Below are 18,468 nucleotides of genomic sequence, written 5' to 3' on the forward strand. Positions count from 1 at the left end.
CCAATGATCCACATCTGTTCTACATGCAAAATACACGCACCTCCTCCAAAGGTTCCCAAGGGCCTTCTCACTTTACGGCATCAGTTCAAAGTCCAAAATCTCATCTAAACATCATCAGCTCAAAAGTCCAAAATATCATCATCTAAATCAGGTGCTCATGAGACTCCTGGGTGTCATTAATTTGGGGCACAATTCCTCTCTATTTGTGGGCCTGTGAAACTACAGAGACAAGTTATCTGCCCCCACACTCCCAACAGGCAATGGTGAGACAGGCATGAGATAACAGTTACAGACATTTTAGTTCAAAAAGGGAGTCACTGGAAGGCACAAAGGAGTTATCAGTTCGAAGCAGTTTTTGACATCCAGTTGGGTCAACTTATTAGGTGTCAAGGCTTGAGAACAATTCTCCCATCTCACTCTTGGATCTTGGTTTTCCCCTCTGGGCTCTTGGTTCTGCCCTCTGAGTGAGGGTCAGTGGGGGTCATTCTTAGATTAATGCTACTGCAGCAATGATTTGACTTTTTTGTGTATACTCCATATCAGATATCTTGAGGAATTCATGGCAGATAAGTAGGAATACATGCTATATTAATAAGCATAACCCAAATGTTTATAGAGCTGATAAAATGGCACCCCCAGTTTTCAAGCACAGTGATATTAATCGCCCTATGTCAGATCATGAGTCATTCCACAAGCAATGAGTTCATACTCAAAAGATGATGACTTCTGGGAGTGAGGAGCATCCACTGGGAATGGTCATCTGGTAGATGATTATCTCAGTAATGAGATATGAGGAAATCAAAGAAGTGAGAAACAAAGTTTACAATAAATGCTTTAAACGAAGATCACTAGCCCATGTCTTTGAGCCACGGCTTCTCTAATATAGTCAAATGTCATCAATAAGAAAAAGCCAACCAAATCTCATGTATTTGGATAGTCAAGTTCTTAATGTAAGAGATTCCCCAAGACCTGATCTAGGCCCGGTATCCAGCATGTAGGCAACCCTTTGGGGGAATTTTGGCAGTGGTATTTAAGTCATATAACCTTTGAGACCTCTTCCATGCAGGGCTGTCCTGAGTGTGACCCTTGGACAAAGTCATGAGAAGGCTGATACGGGCAAAAGAGAGAGAAGATCTTCAGTCTAATGATCTGGAGCAGACAGGGGCAAGGTGAGGACCACCTGGTAGGTGAAATCTAGAATGTAATTATGAGTCCAATTCTGGTTCAGAAGAAATCTTTGAGATTTCTTAATCGAGGGAATAGAGACGTTAACATTGTTAGAACAGCAGGTCAGAGGTAGTGTTGGCAACAGAGTAGAAAATGGACCAGTGGACACAAGTGAGGAGAGGATGGGGAAGAAGTTACAGTGATAATGACATTTCATTCTTCCCATATTAAAGCAATGGTCCAGGCCCACTGTGAGCACAGAATGTTCTCTGAGGCAACTTTTCAAGTTGCAATCATAGACTTGTGCTAAAATAGTCCTCATTTTTTGTCTAGTCTCTCTGTGAACACGGGCAAGTATTACAGTGGATTATTGTTGTAATTACTACAGTGATAGAGTTATGTGAAACGTCTGTTTGTAGTGGGACAATCACACACACTTAGCCAGCACAGATAGAACCAGAACTCTGGGTTCTGGCCTTTGTAGATAACCTAATGGACACCATCTTTTTTTAGTGCCTCCTGTGTGTAAAACACTGTGTTATGTGTTTTACAGATGTTATCTCATTTAGTTCTCAAAGCAATCCATAGGCAGTAGGAGCTTTGGCCCTGTTTTATAGTTGTGGAAATCGGGGCTCTGAGAGAGCTTGCCTTTTGCCCAAGGACACACAATTAGTATGCAGTGGTTGCCTCTGTAGCACTCAGCATACTTTCCTCATAGCTGGCCCATTAAACTGAAATGACCTGTTAGTGTGTCCCTTGCCCACACCAGAAGATGAGGTCACAAGGAGGGGGATTCTGTCTTATTTTGAACCTAGTGTGGGCAATACATTGAACTGAGTCGTCTGCCTCTAAAGCTGCTCTTTTATCATCAGCCATGATGTGCCAACCTCCTCAGCTTAGTAGCCATAAAACATGATGAAAATGTGGCAGGGACACCATGAGGGCCTGGGGGCAAGGAGAGTGCAGAGTTTTAGCATTAGAAGACCTTCTAGAAGTGACCTCTGTCCTTCTCTTTAGAAGCATTCATTCTCAAAATGCTTCATTCATGCAAATTCTTGTTGATGATAAGAAACTGGGCTCTACAAACAACACATAGAAAACTGTGGTAGGAATTCTTTCTTCTTCTAACTGCCTCTCCCCCTCCCTAACCTCCCAGAGCGCACAGAATAACAACAGAAATTGGACACATAGTGTTTGGCATGTTTTCTATGTTCTTGCCACTGCTGCTCCGCACTGGGTAACAGAAAAGGACAGGGCACAGGACCACGGAACTCACAGGTTAGCGACCTTTAACTAAGGCATGACCATGGTGAGGGCCAAGGGCCTGTGGAAGCACATGCCAGGGGGACACAGCTTAGCCTGGAGGGTTGGAGAAGGTAAGAAGGGGACATTCACATGGAGGCCTGAAGGCAGCGTGGTTAAGTAGGGATTAGCTGGGAAAGGACTGTGTGTGACGCCTGAAGCCAAGTGAGGAGATAGAGGCAGCCCTGCAAGACCAAGATGGCATCGGAGAAGAGCAGAGTGGTAAGAACCAAGGATGTAGGTGGAGGAGGCCTTGTAAACCACGTTAACATCTGTAGACGTCATCCTAAGAGCATGAGAAGCCACTGAATTTAGAGGAGTAGCATGACATGGGTGCCTTTGTCTCTGGGTAGCTGCATGGGGAAGACCAGTTAGGAAGAATGCCTCTGTCTGGGTGGGTTAAAGGGACCGTCTTTAAACAATTTTGCCTCCTGGCAGCACCACTGCTACATTTGCCACCAAGTGACTTCCCTGCCAGGTGAAACCGACTTTTCATCCATCATGAGTCTGGATGCCCATGAGAGCAGGGTGCAGTGGACTGCTGGTTCTGGCCTCTGCCTGCCTCTGTGGCTTGTGGTGTCCAGATGCCACTTATGTTGGCTTTCTTTTCCTTTCATGAGTGCATTGACTTGTTTTTTCTCCTCACCACAGGCCCTCAGTAAGTAGTGTTTCCTCCCCTCTGGACCACTCTCTCCGTGCTCTACTCATTTCCGCTAGTTAACTGCGCCTCCTCCAGCTTTCTCATCAAACGTCATTTCCTCGGAGCAGCCCACCCCAACCCCTAAGAACAGATCAGGCCCCCGGCCATACCCTCTCCCAAACATCCTGTGTTTCTCCTTCCTATACTTCCCTCGATTTGTACATGTCATGTTTATTTGTTATTATTTATCAGAAATCTTTTGATAGTAAATGAATGAAACCCTCCTCATATTGGCTTAAGCTAAAAACAAAAGAGGGAGGAGAGATGTATCGACTCACACAACTGAGAGGCTGGGACAGGGTTATCACGTTGTCTAACTCCAGGGAGCACCGCTCAACACTTCTGAAGGTGAGTGACACACTGGTACTGGCTAGGGGATGTCTGCCTTCTGAAACAGCAGGATCCACGGCCTCGAATAATGCCATCGAGCTAGCTTTGGTGTCTGTGACCCTCCATGTCCCCTTCACGTACGTAGATTTCCGTCTCTGGTAGGCTTCCTTCACGTGGCAGCACCCAGCGGCTTCAGGCTCCTGTTCTCCCAGCTTCAAATCCAGTGGGAAGACATCCTCTTCATGACCAGATCCACAGAAAGTCCCCAAATTGATTTACAAAACAAAAGTGGGGTATAGAAAGAAGTTATTTCTCTGACAGGTGAAAGAAATCCAGAATGAAGTAGTCTCTGTCTTGTACATTCCTCCTTAGTTTGAGACCCAGAGTCCTACCTCCTCCCTAGTTCATGATTTCTGCTTTGTGGCCCAAAATGCCTGCTCTAACTCTAGCCATTAGTCTGTTCTCTAGCCCAATATGAGAGGAAGAAGGATGCAATCTCCCCTGAAGGCATTTCCCTGAAATTGAACACAAGACTCTGCTTACATACCATTGGCTAAAATGTAATCACATGGCCACATCTAACTGTAAGGGAGTCTGTGCCTAGCTAAAAGTGGGAGCTGTTACTAAGGAAGGGAAAATGTGATTGGATATTGGGTGACAACCAACATCTCCACCATGCAGGCCTGCTCCATGAGCTGGTAGAAAACTAGTGGACTGGAGAGAGGGGTGTCTTCCAAAAGAAAATGAATGCTGTTATCCAGAGGAGGGGGCATGGCCACTGAACCTTGAGATTTAAGCTCCATGCATCAGTTAGGTTTCAAGTTGGCAAGCAGTGGAAAACTCAAGTTTACTTAAAACTTAAAGGAGATTTATTGAATTATATAACAGAAAAGTCCAGAGGTAGAGTGAACTTTAGGAGCATTTGAGTTAGGCCCTGTGATCTGTTGCCAGGTTTAGCTTTCTATGGAAGCTCCAACCCCTTCTGGCTTCCTTCATCCTGGCAGTTGGTGGCAGCATTTCCAGACTCGACATCTGCACACCACGTCACACCAGAAGGACTGGGTCATGAAGCTACCCTTACTGGCCTAGACCACTGGACCTTCACCATTCCCCTGCCTCCAGGAGGTGGGGGTGGTGTCTGCCCCACTGAAATTGCAAGGCTAATAGGAAATGAGAGAAGGAGCAGTCTCCACAGGGAAGTCTGGGTCTGTTAGGGGGTGGGGGAGGGAAGAACAAGCACCGGGTGGGCAACCAGGGCATGCCCATCACCCTCCAAGTGAGCGGAGGCTAAATCTCTAATGCCTAGCACTGTGCTTGGTGTACAAGTAGATGCTCGATACGGATTTGGTGAATGGGTAACAAAGCACAGAACAGGTCAAGCACCTTTACCAGGACCTCTGCCATCTGGCCCCTTGGGCTCACTAATGCCACCCCTAAGCCCTTTTTACCTTAGGGGTAAAATAACCTGGGCACAAGAATGTTGCAGATTTACACTGATCACCAACCACAGCCTGACATCTAGGCTCCACATTAGCATGGACAGCCCATGGAGGCCTAACACAAGGGACAAGCTTCACAGAGGGGAATTTTCTGCATGAGGTGTTTACTCAAAGCCAGAAACAGCATAATAAGATGGGTAAGTGCAAACCATAGTCAATATGTGCCATCCACAGGTGTTCCGGTGGGACATGGTCACGTGTCAGATCTGAAAGGCCAGTCAGTCTACAGATAGGCAGTGAATCCGGAAGCAGGAGTCCAGGAGCCAGTAGTAGGGAGAAGGCAGGAGGGAAGCAATTGCTGGATACAGCTCGGGATACAAACCATGAGCAGGACCCAGATGGAGGCCTGGTCTCACCAGTCTTTCCCCAGCAGTGGAGGGACAGACCTGCTCGCTAAAGGCTGTCGGGCAGGTCCCAGAGAGGCAGAGCCTTCAAAGAGCCAACCATAAGCAGAATCTCAGCCCCAGGACCCGGAGGGGAGCCCGAAGAGTAGCAACTTGGAAAGCAAACAGCCATTACTGAGGAAGTACGTTGGGCAAGCACGTAGAACCATGGTTAAGAACTTGAGTTCTGCAGTCAGATTGTCTGGATACCAATTCCACTTGCCACCGATTGACCATGTGATTTTGCTCAAGTTGCTTAACCTCCCAATCCCTCTGTTTCTCCATCTGTGTAATAGTACTTATAGTGTTTGTTATGAAAATTCAACAAAGCACACCTAAAGCTTTTCTGCACAGCCCCTTGTGCACAGAAGCACTAAATAAATGCTCACTGTGTTGTAAGTAGCAGCAAATTACAGTATTAATTAGCAACAAAGGAAACTGATGAACAAATTGGAAAGCCAGGGTCTGCATTAGAGCCTTCAGTGCTAGCTGTCAGTGGCCACGCCCCTTTTCTCCTTCAGGGCTTTGCGTAAGATGCTCCAGATGCCTGGGATTACTTTTCCCTCTTCTGTATCTTCCATCTCCTTCAGGTCTCAGCTCATACATGCTTTCCTTGAGATCAAGGGCTCCTGCTGTTCTAATCAGTAGATTAAGAACGTTTGGATTTTCCTGCCGCCTGTCTGGTTTGGTCTGGGAACTAGGGCAGAGGCTGAGTCTTTCTATCCAAGGTCCAGCGTGCTAGCTGAAATAGGCATAAACTTAGAGTCAGAGATAAATTACATGATTGTAACTAAGGGACCCGGCTGGTGATTGTATGGAAAAACGCACTGTGGATGTTACTGTGTATTCTGGGGTCAGATGAGGCAGAACTGTAACAAGAAGTGCTCTTGTGAGCAGGGAAAATACGGGATTCTAGGACAGAAACCTATTGGATTAGAGTTTGCATGCTTGTTTGTTTCTGTTGTTATTTTTTGAGAGGGAGGTGGTACGTGGACAAATTGCTATTTTTTACTCACTGATCTGGAAGGCAGACCTTGAAATCTAGGTGAAAGACTTGTACTGGGGGTAGTTCCTTGGCTGTGGAGCCAGTGACTTAACCAGACAGTTTTCAGCATCGTGTCCAGTTTGTGCTCGATAAAAGCAGAAGATGATTTTTACTTGGCACCCTTTATGCTGGTAGAAACTAAACCTGGCCCTGAAGAACTAACTAGAACATGCCAGATTCAGCTAATGCGGTAGCTTGACAGAACAACTGGTGTTTCCTGTTTTTCCTGTTCTCCAGAATTTTCAGTTCTGTAGTTTTAAGGACTATAATAGTATAGGAACAAAGTATAAGTAACACTTGAAAACCTGAGGCTTAATTCCCTAAGCACTGAAAGGTTTTGTATTTTAACTGTTTTGGAAAGAAATCCTTTAAAATATATATATAAAATAATCCCAGGTGGGGGAGAAAAGAAGCCAAATTTGTCCTTGCCCCATTTGCTTCAGTTTGGATTCTACCTGAGGAAAGTTGTATGGCTATAGCATCAAGCTCAAATTATTTTATGTGGCTTCCTAGGATGTTCCATGACTTGACACCTCCAAAACTCTCTGCCTCCATCTCTCACCACTCCCCTGCTGCAGATTCCCAGCTGTACGGAACTTCTTCCAGCTCTTCAGCAGTCAGGCTCTCTATTGCCTCATAGTCTTCCACTCTGCCTGGAACTTACTTCATAGCACTTCTTTATCTCTGAAAACTCCGACTTGCCCTACAGACTTCTGCTTAATCATCACTGCCTCTGGAAAGCCCCCTTCCACTGCACCCTCCCACCCCCAGCCCAGATGAGGTGCTTCACGTGCTCCAGGAGGACAGTATAACGTGACCTTGCTCACACACTGTGTTCCCAGGCTCATCAAGGGGCATAGCACAGAGTCAACAAAAAACGGGTTGAAAGAATGAGCAACTGAATGAATCAGCGAATGAATGGATGGACATTCCACAAATGACCAATCAGAGGGCTATTCTGAATAGGGACCTGGAAGGTAAGGAATGCTTTTGGTATTCTTGGATTGGGTGCCTTAGACTGAGGAATTGAAACCTGTCCAAAGGCATGGGAAAAAACTCCAGTAAAATAATAACATAAATAAAATAAAATAAAATAGTAAACTGATTTAGCCAAAATAAATCATGGTAAACCAATTGATTGTACTGAGCCTAAATAGGATGAGGGGCACAGCAGAACTCAGCTTCAAGAACACATCTGCCAGCCTGCTCCTAAGGAGTGCATCCATAATTTTCAAGGGGAAAACCTTACGTCTGTAACACACATCTCCTACCAAGGAAAGTCTTCAGACAGCTTCTCAAGGGTGCTCCCCAAGAGTACTGAGCTTACAAACTAACACTAAAGGGGTGTCCCCTTCTGACTAGGAATCATAACTCAAGATTGGATTGTAAGTATGGAGGGTTACTCTGGCCTTATGGGGCAGGAAGAGAGGCTGAGACTTAGCATGAGAACACCTATTAGCATGGGACAGGCTTTGAAAAACCAATTTAGCTGTCGAGAATAATGCCAGTAGAAGAACCAGACAGAAGCCACCATTACCAAGAAATACAGCAGCTCCAGTCACAACTGAGGCGACAATTGGCAAGGGGGGTTCCAATTAGAAGAACTGAAAGTTTGAAGTGTGTTTGTGAGTGGTTTCAGCAAGGGAGAGTCAAAGTGACAGGGTCCTCACCATCATGGTTGAGTTCAGGGCCAGGGTAGGCACAAAACCTGGTGGGACTGCCAGCTGGTGTCGGGAAAAAGAAGCTAGAAACAAGTAGGATTGGGGTCGGGGAAAGTGATCCTGCTGCGGCACTGGCCTCTTCAGAGAGGGCTGGCAGTAGAACAGGCTGGGCTGGTATAGGAAGGACCTAAAGATGGAGTCGGGGGGCACAGAATCAGGGGACATAGTCACTAGATGCTCAAGGAGGAGGATAGGAAATGAGGTGGAGCTGAGTCTCGGGCAGAATCACCTTACAGAATTCTACACTCTAACGTAGCAGATTCCCCTGGGAAGACTGATGGCATGAGGGTTCCAGGGCTATGAGCACGTGGAAGGTGCTGAAGCAGCTCTGGAATTTGGGTTAGTCATCTTGGCAGAGATAGAATCATCAATAATGATTCATACCAGCTGATGGGGGGAAGAGGGCCTTCAAGCTGAGCATCCAAGGAGGTGGCTGGGAGCACCTGTGTGGGGATGTAAAGGTGATATGAGAGAAGGCAGCTTTGAAGCAAGAGTCTGGATCTGATGCAGGGTGAGGAAACACCAAAGGAGTGAGGGTTGTGAAAGCAAAATTCACTTCTTAGACTCTGCGAGAAGTCAGACACCAGCAGATTAGTTGGGTGTTTTGGGCCTGGCCCACGGGGGAGTTTGGAGTGGTGTCTGAGGCATCATTCCCAGGGCTGGGAGGGAGGGTGGGAGTGCCTTAGACCCAGGTTGGGGTGGCAACAGGGGACCTAAATGGACTACTGGGTTAGAGGGTATCTGATTCCTTCTTGTCCAGTAAAGTATGGCTCCTAAAACTTGGGTGGGGTCTCCTATGCTTATAACTGACAAGAACCTGGCCTGTCTGATACCAGTCTGGGTGGAGACAGAGAACTCAACATCAGGGTTCTTCACCTTGAGTGTGGCTCATCAGGCTGTAAACCAGGTTGGTAGTTTTTCCCATAAGTAATTCTTGAATCATTGGTGGCGTAATCCATCAACCATAAAGCCATATCCTTGGGCCTGGGCTAAAGAATCCTATTGCAATTTGGGGTTTCCTGCTCAACGTACCTACTGAGCAGATACTAATGTATTTAGAGGAAACATGGCTGGACCTCACACCTGTGATATCACCTTCTCTTTAGAAAGCTGGAGGACAAGGACTTATAAGACCACAGTTCTCAAACTTTGTGGGCATAAGAATTATTTCTAGGATTTGCTAAAAAGGTCTGTGAACCATATTCTAAGAAACAATGTAGAGGCTCATTCTGCTACATCAAGTGGAAGTGGATTTTTCATCTTAAGGGGATTGGATGAAATCTGGCCTAATTCAGTTCATTCATGATGGCTTAGATGTGGTTGTAAAGAGTTTGGGGGAGATGTGGTCATTAGCCTGTGTAATAATTGATAAAAATGAGATAATATGGATAGAGGTTAATGCTGGATAATTTCCAGACTCATCAGACCAACTGGGACTGAGTCCAAGGAATTACTGGTGAGGTTGCAGCTTTTCCTGGTTGATTGGATGGGCATTCACATAGGCATGGGCAGCCAGTCAGCGGCATGGACAGAGGTTAGGGCAGGAAGGAGGACTTGGACTGAAGCTGCAGCCAAAGTCATCATCACACAGGGGTCATTTCCAGCTGGCTCTTGATGTGCTGACAGGAGGATGCTGCTGACGGTGGCCTCGTATCCTGGGTAACTCTGGCTTCCTTCATCTGTCCCACACCTGGGAGACTCTTTTAAGCTCTAAATAAATCCTTCAGATTCCCTGCTGTGAGGTACCAATTACATCCTCATCTCTCGAAGGAGCTTGGGCTTCTATGCCAGAATTCCTGAACAATATTTGGGTGGGATGCTTTGGGATGTGAGGGGGAGGCTACCAGTGGGTGGAAGCTGATTCTTAATCTTCAGAGTCTTTCCCACCCATTGCTCCTGGAAAGCAAGAGTCAGGGCCCTGACAATTTCAGGAAACCAGATAACAAAGGAAGGAAACCAATTCTTTTACGACAACACAAGATCTCTAGCTTGTGATAATGTGATAGCACCATACCAAAGAGGGAGACTGTGCTAAGAGAAAACTCAGAATTTGGTGATCGAATTGAGGTCTCCTCATCTTATATTGTTTAGGGAAGTAAAGAGAGGCTAGACCAAAATACACAAGGAGATGCTGGAAACCTCTCGGCTAAAAGAATTCTGCCCTGAATACTTCTTCAATTTTAAGATTCACTTAGGTCACAGGTTTCCTTTTCAAAATGCTAGTGCCCCAAGGATGTATTCTTGCTTAAGGTAGATGACTTTCACTAGACTGCACTCCTTCTAAAACCTCTAGAAGAACACCTGCACTGAGAGAAAATAAATTTGGGTTGAGCTGCAGAAATAGGAAATGGTGAATTATGATGCACTTTGAGAGAGAGGAGTGGAGATTTTGTACATTGAGGTGGCCTAGGTTTCCACCCTGTAGCTGGGAGATAAGCAGGGAAGAAAGAAAGGAGGGGCCATCTCTTGTGCTCTTTGAGCTCCCTGCTTTCTCCGCAGGGCTTCTGCTCTCTCCCACTGTCTTTTGGCCTGGCCGCCTCCCACTAACGCTTTATGATCCAGTTGAACCATCACCTCCTTTCCAGACTCGCCCAAGGAGAGTTACTGGTTCTGTCCCTTGGGTTTTCACAGTTGTTTACATACTTATTTCACTCTGATCTGTTTATTGCTACATTTCTCCCACAGACCAGGAATTCCTCAAAAGTAGGGATCAAATTCATTTAGCATCCAACCTAGTAGTACACAATAGGATTCAATAACCATTGATGTGATGAATGAATTTATGACAATTAAAATACTCTGACAAAACAAATTGTCAATGTCAATAAAATAGACTCCTTTTAAAAGAAAGGCATTTCTAAATAGCTTGGGAAGCATACAGATTTCTATGGTATTTTTGTATAACTTTTATATCCATTAGAGTAGGTTCCTTTCACACTTTTTAAAATTAAAGTGGTGTTGAGAGGGTTTTTTCATTCATCATATCGTTTCCCCAAATTAGACCAAGTTAAGAATATTGACCAAAGGCTTGCAAGCAGACTCTTTCATTGAGGTTTCTGGTTTTAACAGAGACCAGCAAAAATAAAACATTTGAAAACCCCCCAGAAGGAAAACTGTAGAAGGAATACTTTACTAATTAGAGGAGATTACATGGAACCAGAAATTCACAAGGTGGCCAGGCAAATTTGGAAAATTTTGGTGTACTATTTTACGCATATCAAGCTAGCAAGAATTTTAAAAATACAGTGTCCAGTGGGGACAAGTTTTGGCGAATTCAGCACACTCTCTTTTTTGCTGGTAATATAGCAGATTGGCCTAACTCTCTGGGACAATATTGATGAGAAGCCAGAGAGATGTTCCATAATTTAGCTCCTAGAAATTTATCCCAAAACAATACATGAAAGGAAGAAAACAACTTAGACAACTTGAAAATGTTCATTGTTCTAGTAATAGGGTGCCCCCTCTCTGCTAGTCCAGTTCCTTCCCATCACCCTTTCAGGAGCAGGGTAGTGACCCCTCTGGGCTTACAGTGTCCGGCCAGCCTTGCAGGGGAGGTGATCTGTCTCACAGGCACTTGAAATGCCTTGAGTCTCAGGCAAGGCCGATGAGTCAGAGCTATGGATGCAGTGACACAAGGCTTCCCCTCAGAGGTAGACTGGGTGTTTGTCTTGGCTCCTAGAGGTGGTTCCTCTTTTCTCTGCCATCCCCTAGGCACTTACCAGAATGGGTATTCAGAGGCTCCTTCTGGTCCTTTCCCCCTTTTCTACTTCTCCAGTTCTCATCTGTACTGCTTGCAGACTCCTTGACCCAGAATCCATGGTTCTTCTTGTTATATCCCCAAAGCATTCTGAGGCTTTCAGGAAGACAGTAATTGATGATTAAACCAGAATCCAAAGCCTTAGCAACCCAACCAATCCAAATCAAACCAAGCAAGCCAAACAAAAAACTTTGCCTTCCCAGTCATAGAAGGTACCCTAGGAGGTAGGTGTTTAGAAACACAATGTAAGATCTTTCAGGAAAAAAGAAAAAGGAATTTTAGTTGAGTCCCTATTTATGAAAACAAAGGTTGGAAGAACAAATACTGCCAAAATCTTTAGAAATGGAGATAACTTCCAATAGGAAGTTGATAAGGAAATCAGTAGGCTTCAAATATTTCTGTGCACATACATGAAATATCATTTACCCTCCTACATATTTCCAGGTGAACATCTAAACTTTTTTGTCACAAAGTTAAGCAGTTGCAAAGGATGTAACATCCTGCATGCTGTAAAAATTGTCATTTTAAAACAGAATTTGTCACTCTTTTAAATGAATCCAATGAAACCTAAAAACCGTAGCAATTATGCCTATTATCAACCATTTAAAGACTATATGAACCAACTCTTCTTTATCTTCAGTTTATTTTACATAATTATTTTTCTGTTCACACTTATAACTCCATTCCACATCCCCATCCCTCAGGAGTGTATCTTAATTTAATGTATTTTTATATTTGAATATGTTTTATTAATCATCCTATTCTTTTTCTCTGCAATGAAAATGTAATATATTTAATTTTTAAATTTCCTGTGACTGAATGACCGTGTGTGCTGGAACATTTTCTTTCAGATTAAGGTATTATTATATTTATTAGTAATGGTCAAGTATTCAAAACAATACAAAATATATTACACATTTTTAAATTATTAAACCTATAATTTTTTATAATTAGTGTATGCATTTGTTGTTAAATAGTACATCTTAACAAGAATGAGACTGAGTTTAGAATCAATGTTTTCTCAATTTTTCATTTTTATAAATTCAAAGAAAATATTTTTACATTAATAAGTATATGGGGCTATAAGAAGTGTTGTCATACAATGTCACTCAATTGTTTGAACTCCTTCCAATTTATTAACTCACTTAGTTATCTCAAGGTCATTCTTTGTTGAAAACAATTATTTGGAAATCACCTGACTTGCAAAAGAATTTGCTACCCAGTCATTAGAAGTATACTCTCTCTCAGTACAGCCCAGTATTTCAAATTGATAAAGAACTGACAAAGGCTGCCTGAGGGTTTTACACACTGGAGCAATGCACCATTTTAAGATTCTCAGTGAATGAAAGTTACGATCTTTCTTTTTGCACTTTGGGAAATCTATGGCTTTTGTGAATGAGTTGGGAAATGAAACAGGAAGACACCTTATTGCATTCCTTCACCAGGAAATCAGTTTTAGGAAATAACATAGATGCAAGTTGAAGACTCAGAAACTGGCGGTCTTAAAACTAAGTGTGTACCCATCCCTTGAAAATCCCTTGGGGGATGCACATGGCAGTTTGAAGACCACTGATGTAAATTTTTACATCATGTTATTGCATTTGATAAGAGAGATAGGTCAGCTTAGGTTAGACCTTGTTTGTGAAACTGTAAACTGGTGCTGACACCTTGGGAGTATAGAAGGGTGACTGGTAACAGGAGGGATAAAACAGTTAATCCCTCATGGTTAGGCTGATTTTTATTGATGGATGCTTTCATCCTTTATATTCTGTCCTCTATTTTCTCAGTGGGAGTAACCTTAACTTCAGTTTTACGGTGCTGATGCTGAGCCTATACATTGACTGCCTAAGAGGAATATAATGCCCCACTTAAAAATGATTATTAAGACTATAAAAACACGAGAGATCTTCAGAGTATGGTAAGGGAGAAAAGCAAAACATATAGTTGTATGAAAACTATTATTTCAGTTATACAAAACGACATAAACTTCTGGACAAACCTAAGTAAAGATGCAAAAATGAAGTTGTGATTTTTAATAAAATGTCTTTAATGATGTATTACTTTTTAAAGAATAATGATGATGACATTTATGGTGCTGGGTGTCGTCAATCAATCTAATCTAATACTCTCTCTCTGTGGTACCAAGAATCTGTGTGTGGGTTTAAATTCTCCAAAATAAAATGTTCAGGAGATTGAAAACTACATTTAAAAAAAAATTTCTCATCATGATTCACTACGGGTGTTATTCTCCAAACATATTTAAACTCTTCTTCAACCTAGTTAATACATCCCATGTGTTAACGTCACAAATACCACAAGTGTATCTTCGGCTGTACGAAGTAGTCATTCTTTTCATTTACATTAACTGTCAGCTTGCTTTCATTTCCTAGTTTTATTGTTGAAAGAGTAAAGGACTCCACCTTCTTGCCTTATACTGCTCTTAAGTTTTACTATTCTTTGTAGCTTTGTATTTTTTTAGAGTCCATATTAAAAAAAAAATCATGTTTGTCAGGTTCCAAAGCTAATCTTTTTCTCAAATTTGTTTTCTTGTGTTTTTGTTTCGCTCTTCGAGGCCTCAAAACGAGTTCGGTATATTCCAGGGCCCATAACAGGAAGAGGCTAGTCTGCGAGCCTTTATGTGTGAGAGAAAGTAATAATGGTTACCATGCCTCTGGGGGTTATGGCTATGGGACCCAAAAGTCCCCGAAAAGAGCGCCCAGAAAGCTGGGAAGTGAGGACCCCGCCGCGACGTCTCCGCCACCGCTCCGTCGACCGCCGGCCTCGGCTGCCCGCCGTAGCCCCGCCCCCGGCGCACCCCACGCAGGCGCGTCCTCCGCCGGGCTCGCGGCCCCGCCCCCCGCGCCGCCCGGCCCCTGCCGGCCTCCTCTCTCCGCCCCTAGGCGGTTGCTCGCGGCGGCCGCCGCCCTCTCCCGGCCCAATGGCGCGGCTGCCGCGTCAGTGATGTGAAGCCGTGCTCGGGCTTGTCCGGCCCCCGGCCCGCAGCCCATTACACCATCCGCCGCGGCAGCCGCTGCAGCCCGCGCAGATTGGGAGGGCGGGAGGCAGCTCGGCGTGGCGGGGCGGGGCGAGCGGCGCGGCCGGATTCATTCCTGTGAGGCGCGGGGCATGGAGGAGCTGTGCAGCCGCAGGCGGAGCAGGGCGGCCCGGGCGGCAGCGCGGAGAACGGTTTCCATTTGAAGGGGGCGGCCCGAGCCCAAGCGGACAGCGGCGGCTGGGAAGACTAGCCCCTGGGCAGGTAGTGGCAGCGGCGGCGGCCTGCGGCGCCCGCGGGGAGGCCTGGGCGGGAAGGGGAAGGAGGGCGCCCCCAGCAGCGGAAGGCGGGCGACGGGCTGGAGGCCACAGGCTCATCGGCCCAGGGGCGGCGGGTGGGGGATGGGGGTCGTGCTCGATTGAGGAGCTTGGGGAGGGGGCTGCCCGTTTCTGGAAGAGGTAGAGGTGGAGGTTGTGTAGGGGCGACTGTGGTTTGGGGAACCTTCGGACCCCTTGGCGTGGGTCAAAATGGGGCGGGCGAAGTTAGCTAAAAGGCAGCCGGATTTCCTGAGAGCCTCGAGTAGTTGTAAAGGAAAGCGAACCTTTCGGGTGAGGGTTTTGGCGTTAGCTGGCCGTGGTTTGTGGGATCCGACCTTTTTTGTTCCTGCTCGAAAGCCATCCTGGCCACAACGAGGCCTTCCAGCCTCGCGCCCTTGGCCGGCTCTCCTTTGCAGATGCGAGAAAGAGAAACATTTCTGCACCCGCGCGTCTCCTGCCTCTTTCGGTTGTACTCTCCCTGGGCGTGTGCAGAGCAAAACTGGAACAAAGCTTGGCTAGGAGGCGAGAAAACCGGTTGCCTGTAGTGTTTACATTGACGGTATATAGAAAAGAGACTGCTTCTCACCGGCACATTTGAGTCTCTGGGTGTCCCTTTTTGTATTCTCCTTTCCCGCCCCCCGGAGTAGAAATTAAGAAAACGGTTGTTTTTGCCTTTACCTCTGAAAGATTCAAAACTGCTACTTTTCTTTCTTTCTCTAGTTTGGTGCTCAGGTTGTCAGATGTTGGAAGGCAATAAACAGAACAGACTCTCCGTGGTATTATATTCATTCTGGGGTGCGGTGGTTAACATTGAACTTTGGTTCCTGTAACTCTTGCCTGGGTGTCGATAGAGTTAAGCCGGAGCTTTGCTTTGAAGGATAAATAAAGCACAGCCTCTCAACTGGACATAAATGGATCTAAAGACAGCAGTATTTAACGCAGCTCGAGATGGCAAACTCCGGCTTCTCACCAAATTGTTGGCAAGCAAATCCAAAGAGGAGGTTTCCTCCTTGATCTCTGAAAAAACAAATGGGGCCACGCCACTCTTGATGGCCGCCAGGTATGGGCACCTTGACATGGTGGAATTCCTCCTAGAGCAGTGCAGTGCCTCCATAGAAGTCGGGGGCTCGGTCAATTTCGATGGCGAAACCATTGAGGGGGCTCCCCCTTTGTGGGCCGCTTCTGCAGCAGGACATCTGAAGGTGGTTCAGTCTTTGTTAAATCATGGAGCGTCCGTCAACAACACGACTTTAACCAATTCAACTCCTCTCCGGGCTGCCTGTTTCGATGGCCATTTGGAAATAGTCAAGTACCTTGTAGAACACAAAGCTGATTTGGAAGTGTCAAACCGACATGGGCATACATGCTTGATGATCTCCTGTTACAAAGGGCACAAAGAGATTGCTCAGTATTTACTTGAAAAGGGGGCTGATGTTAACAGAAAAAGTGTTAAAGGTGAGTTCATCTTCTTCATTTTAATTTTTTAAGTATTTACCATTTATTTTCAGGAAGTTTGGTACATGATTATAAGCAGTGGTTTGAGTAAGCCAGCACTGACCTGTTTTGATTAGGTATCCCTTCCAGTATAACCTTGTTGATTGTTTTTTTGATGTTTGATAATACACTGAACAAGTGTGATTTAAAAAAAGACCTCTATCACTGTGTTAAGTAGCATTTTCTCTTCTTATTTGAAGTAACTTCCAATTCTTGGGAAGTGGGTTCCCCAGAGTTACAGAGCATATTAATGGCAGTTGATCTGAGTCCTTAGACTTGTGTTTACTTGAATATATTTCAATGTAATGTATATTTTTTAGTTTTATTTATTTATTTATTTTTAGAACACCCTTGGAGTAGAAACCACTATATTTAGTGGGTCATTGTCCTGTTTGTCTTAGGTAGGCATTTCATTTGTTATTCTGTCAGGGAAGGCTAGGCCAAACTGACCTGGAAGGATTAATGTCAATGAAAAGGAGAATCTTTGTTCCCTTATTCCCTACTTACTGTGTGGCCAATAGAAAATCCTTTTATATAAAACGTGTATTAAATATAGCAAGAGAGAAAACATTTTTTAAACTGCTGCAGCGCTGAGAACAAAACAAGGACTATCTTAAACAGATGTGGATTTGTTGGCTAGCAACAGTGTAAACATCTTTGTCCAGAAGAAGAGCTCGGGTTTATGAGTGTGTATATTTTTCAAATCATAGCTTAGGATTTTTTTTAGCCCTTAGACACAACTTTTTTTGATAGTATAATTTTGATACTTAAGATTATTTTCCTTAAACATTTTTATTTGTACGACAGCAAAGTAATTCACTAATTTTAAAAAGCTATGTAAACTTAAAAGGAGCATACATATATGGTTAAAAAAAATCACACAATACGAATTGGTTTACAGTGTTTACAATGAAAAATAAGTCTTATCACCCCTCTTTCCTAGACCTCCAACCCACTGGCAACAATTACATACAGTGTTTGGGTGTCCTGGAGATAGTCTGTGCAAATACAAGTGTACTTGTCTGTATATCTCTCCCTCTTCTCTGTTAATTGATATTTACTATTCTGTTCTTTCTTTCTTTTTCAACTTTATCTTGGATGTCATTCAACTCCAGCACACACAGCTACCTCATTCTGTTTTATGGCTGCACAGTATTTCATTGTATGAGTGTGCATAGTTTATTTATCTAGTCTCTGTTGATGGACAGCTAGCTAGATCACATCTAAAACAAACAATGCTGCTGTGAATATTCTTGACAAATGTATGTCTTTGCACACCTGTGTGAAAACAGCTGTATTATAAGTACCTGTAAGTGGAAGTGCTGAATCAAAGTGAGTGTGCATTTATCATTGTGAGTGTCTGATTGCCTTTCAGAGAAGCTAAACCACACACTTATGGGGCACATAGTTACTGGACAGATTTATTGAAGTTAGTATAATCTTTTTTAAAAAGTTTGTCATAAAAATGATACAGGTGCATTGTGGTATTTTTGTAAATTTTTCTCCCAAGGAAATAAAAAATAATCTCACAAAATTCCAGCACTTAAAGATAGTCCTTCCAAAGACTGAATTTTGCATTTAGATCTATGTGTGCAATTTCATTTTATATACTCTTCTATAACCTTTTTTTTTAGTTTAATAAATGTTATCTTTAATATCATTAATTATAGCTGCATACTCTTCTACATAGCTTCTGGTTTCTCACTATGATAAAATGATAAAAATGTTTCTGTAAACATTCTTTCTTATAAATGTTTTCAT

At 44.1% G+C, this 18,468-nt stretch overlaps 2 protein-coding genes across 5 annotated transcripts in view; one reads left to right on the forward strand and one right to left on the reverse strand.

The window, feature by feature from the left end:
- Nucleotides 1-2,358: 2,358 nt before the first annotated feature.
- Nucleotides 2,359-15,937, reverse strand: LOC140695230 (uncharacterized). 2 transcript variants are annotated; one of them, XM_072958071.1, is made up of 4 exons: nucleotides 15,498-15,937; nucleotides 11,867-12,000; nucleotides 3,641-3,737; nucleotides 2,359-2,755 (listed from the first exon to the last, which is right to left on the reverse strand). In XM_072958071.1, the coding sequence occupies exons 1-4, from the start codon at nucleotides 15,572-15,574 to the stop codon at nucleotides 2,461-2,463; spliced, it is 603 nt and encodes a 200-aa protein (XP_072814172.1). In that variant the 5' UTR covers nucleotides 15,575-15,937; the 3' UTR covers nucleotides 2,359-2,460. The 2 variants fall into 2 exon arrangements, 1 of the variants encoding a protein (XP_072814172.1); XR_012070938.1 differs by lacking the exons at nucleotides 2,359-2,755; nucleotides 15,498-15,937 and adding an exon at nucleotides 14,569-14,699 and having other exon boundaries at nucleotides 3,321-3,737.
- Nucleotides 14,795-18,468, forward strand: part of FEM1C (fem-1 homolog C) — a 79,625-nt gene continuing 75,951 nt past the window's right edge. For 2 of the 3 annotated variants that reach the window (XM_072958058.1, XM_072958051.1), the window contains exons 1-2: nucleotides 14,832-15,160; nucleotides 15,934-16,668. In XM_072958058.1, coding sequence (XP_072814159.1) covers nucleotides 16,125-16,668 — 544 coding nt within the window. In that variant the 5' untranslated portion in view covers nucleotides 14,832-15,160; nucleotides 15,934-16,124. Of the gene's footprint in view, nucleotides 15,161-15,933; nucleotides 16,669-18,468 lie in introns of all 3 variants that reach the window. The other variant, XM_072958045.1, reaches the window with a different exon arrangement.

Source organism: Vicugna pacos, chromosome 3 (genome assembly GCF_048564905.1).
Source record: "Vicugna pacos chromosome 3, VicPac4, whole genome shotgun sequence".
NCBI lineage: Eukaryota > Metazoa > Chordata > Mammalia > Artiodactyla > Camelidae > Vicugna > Vicugna pacos.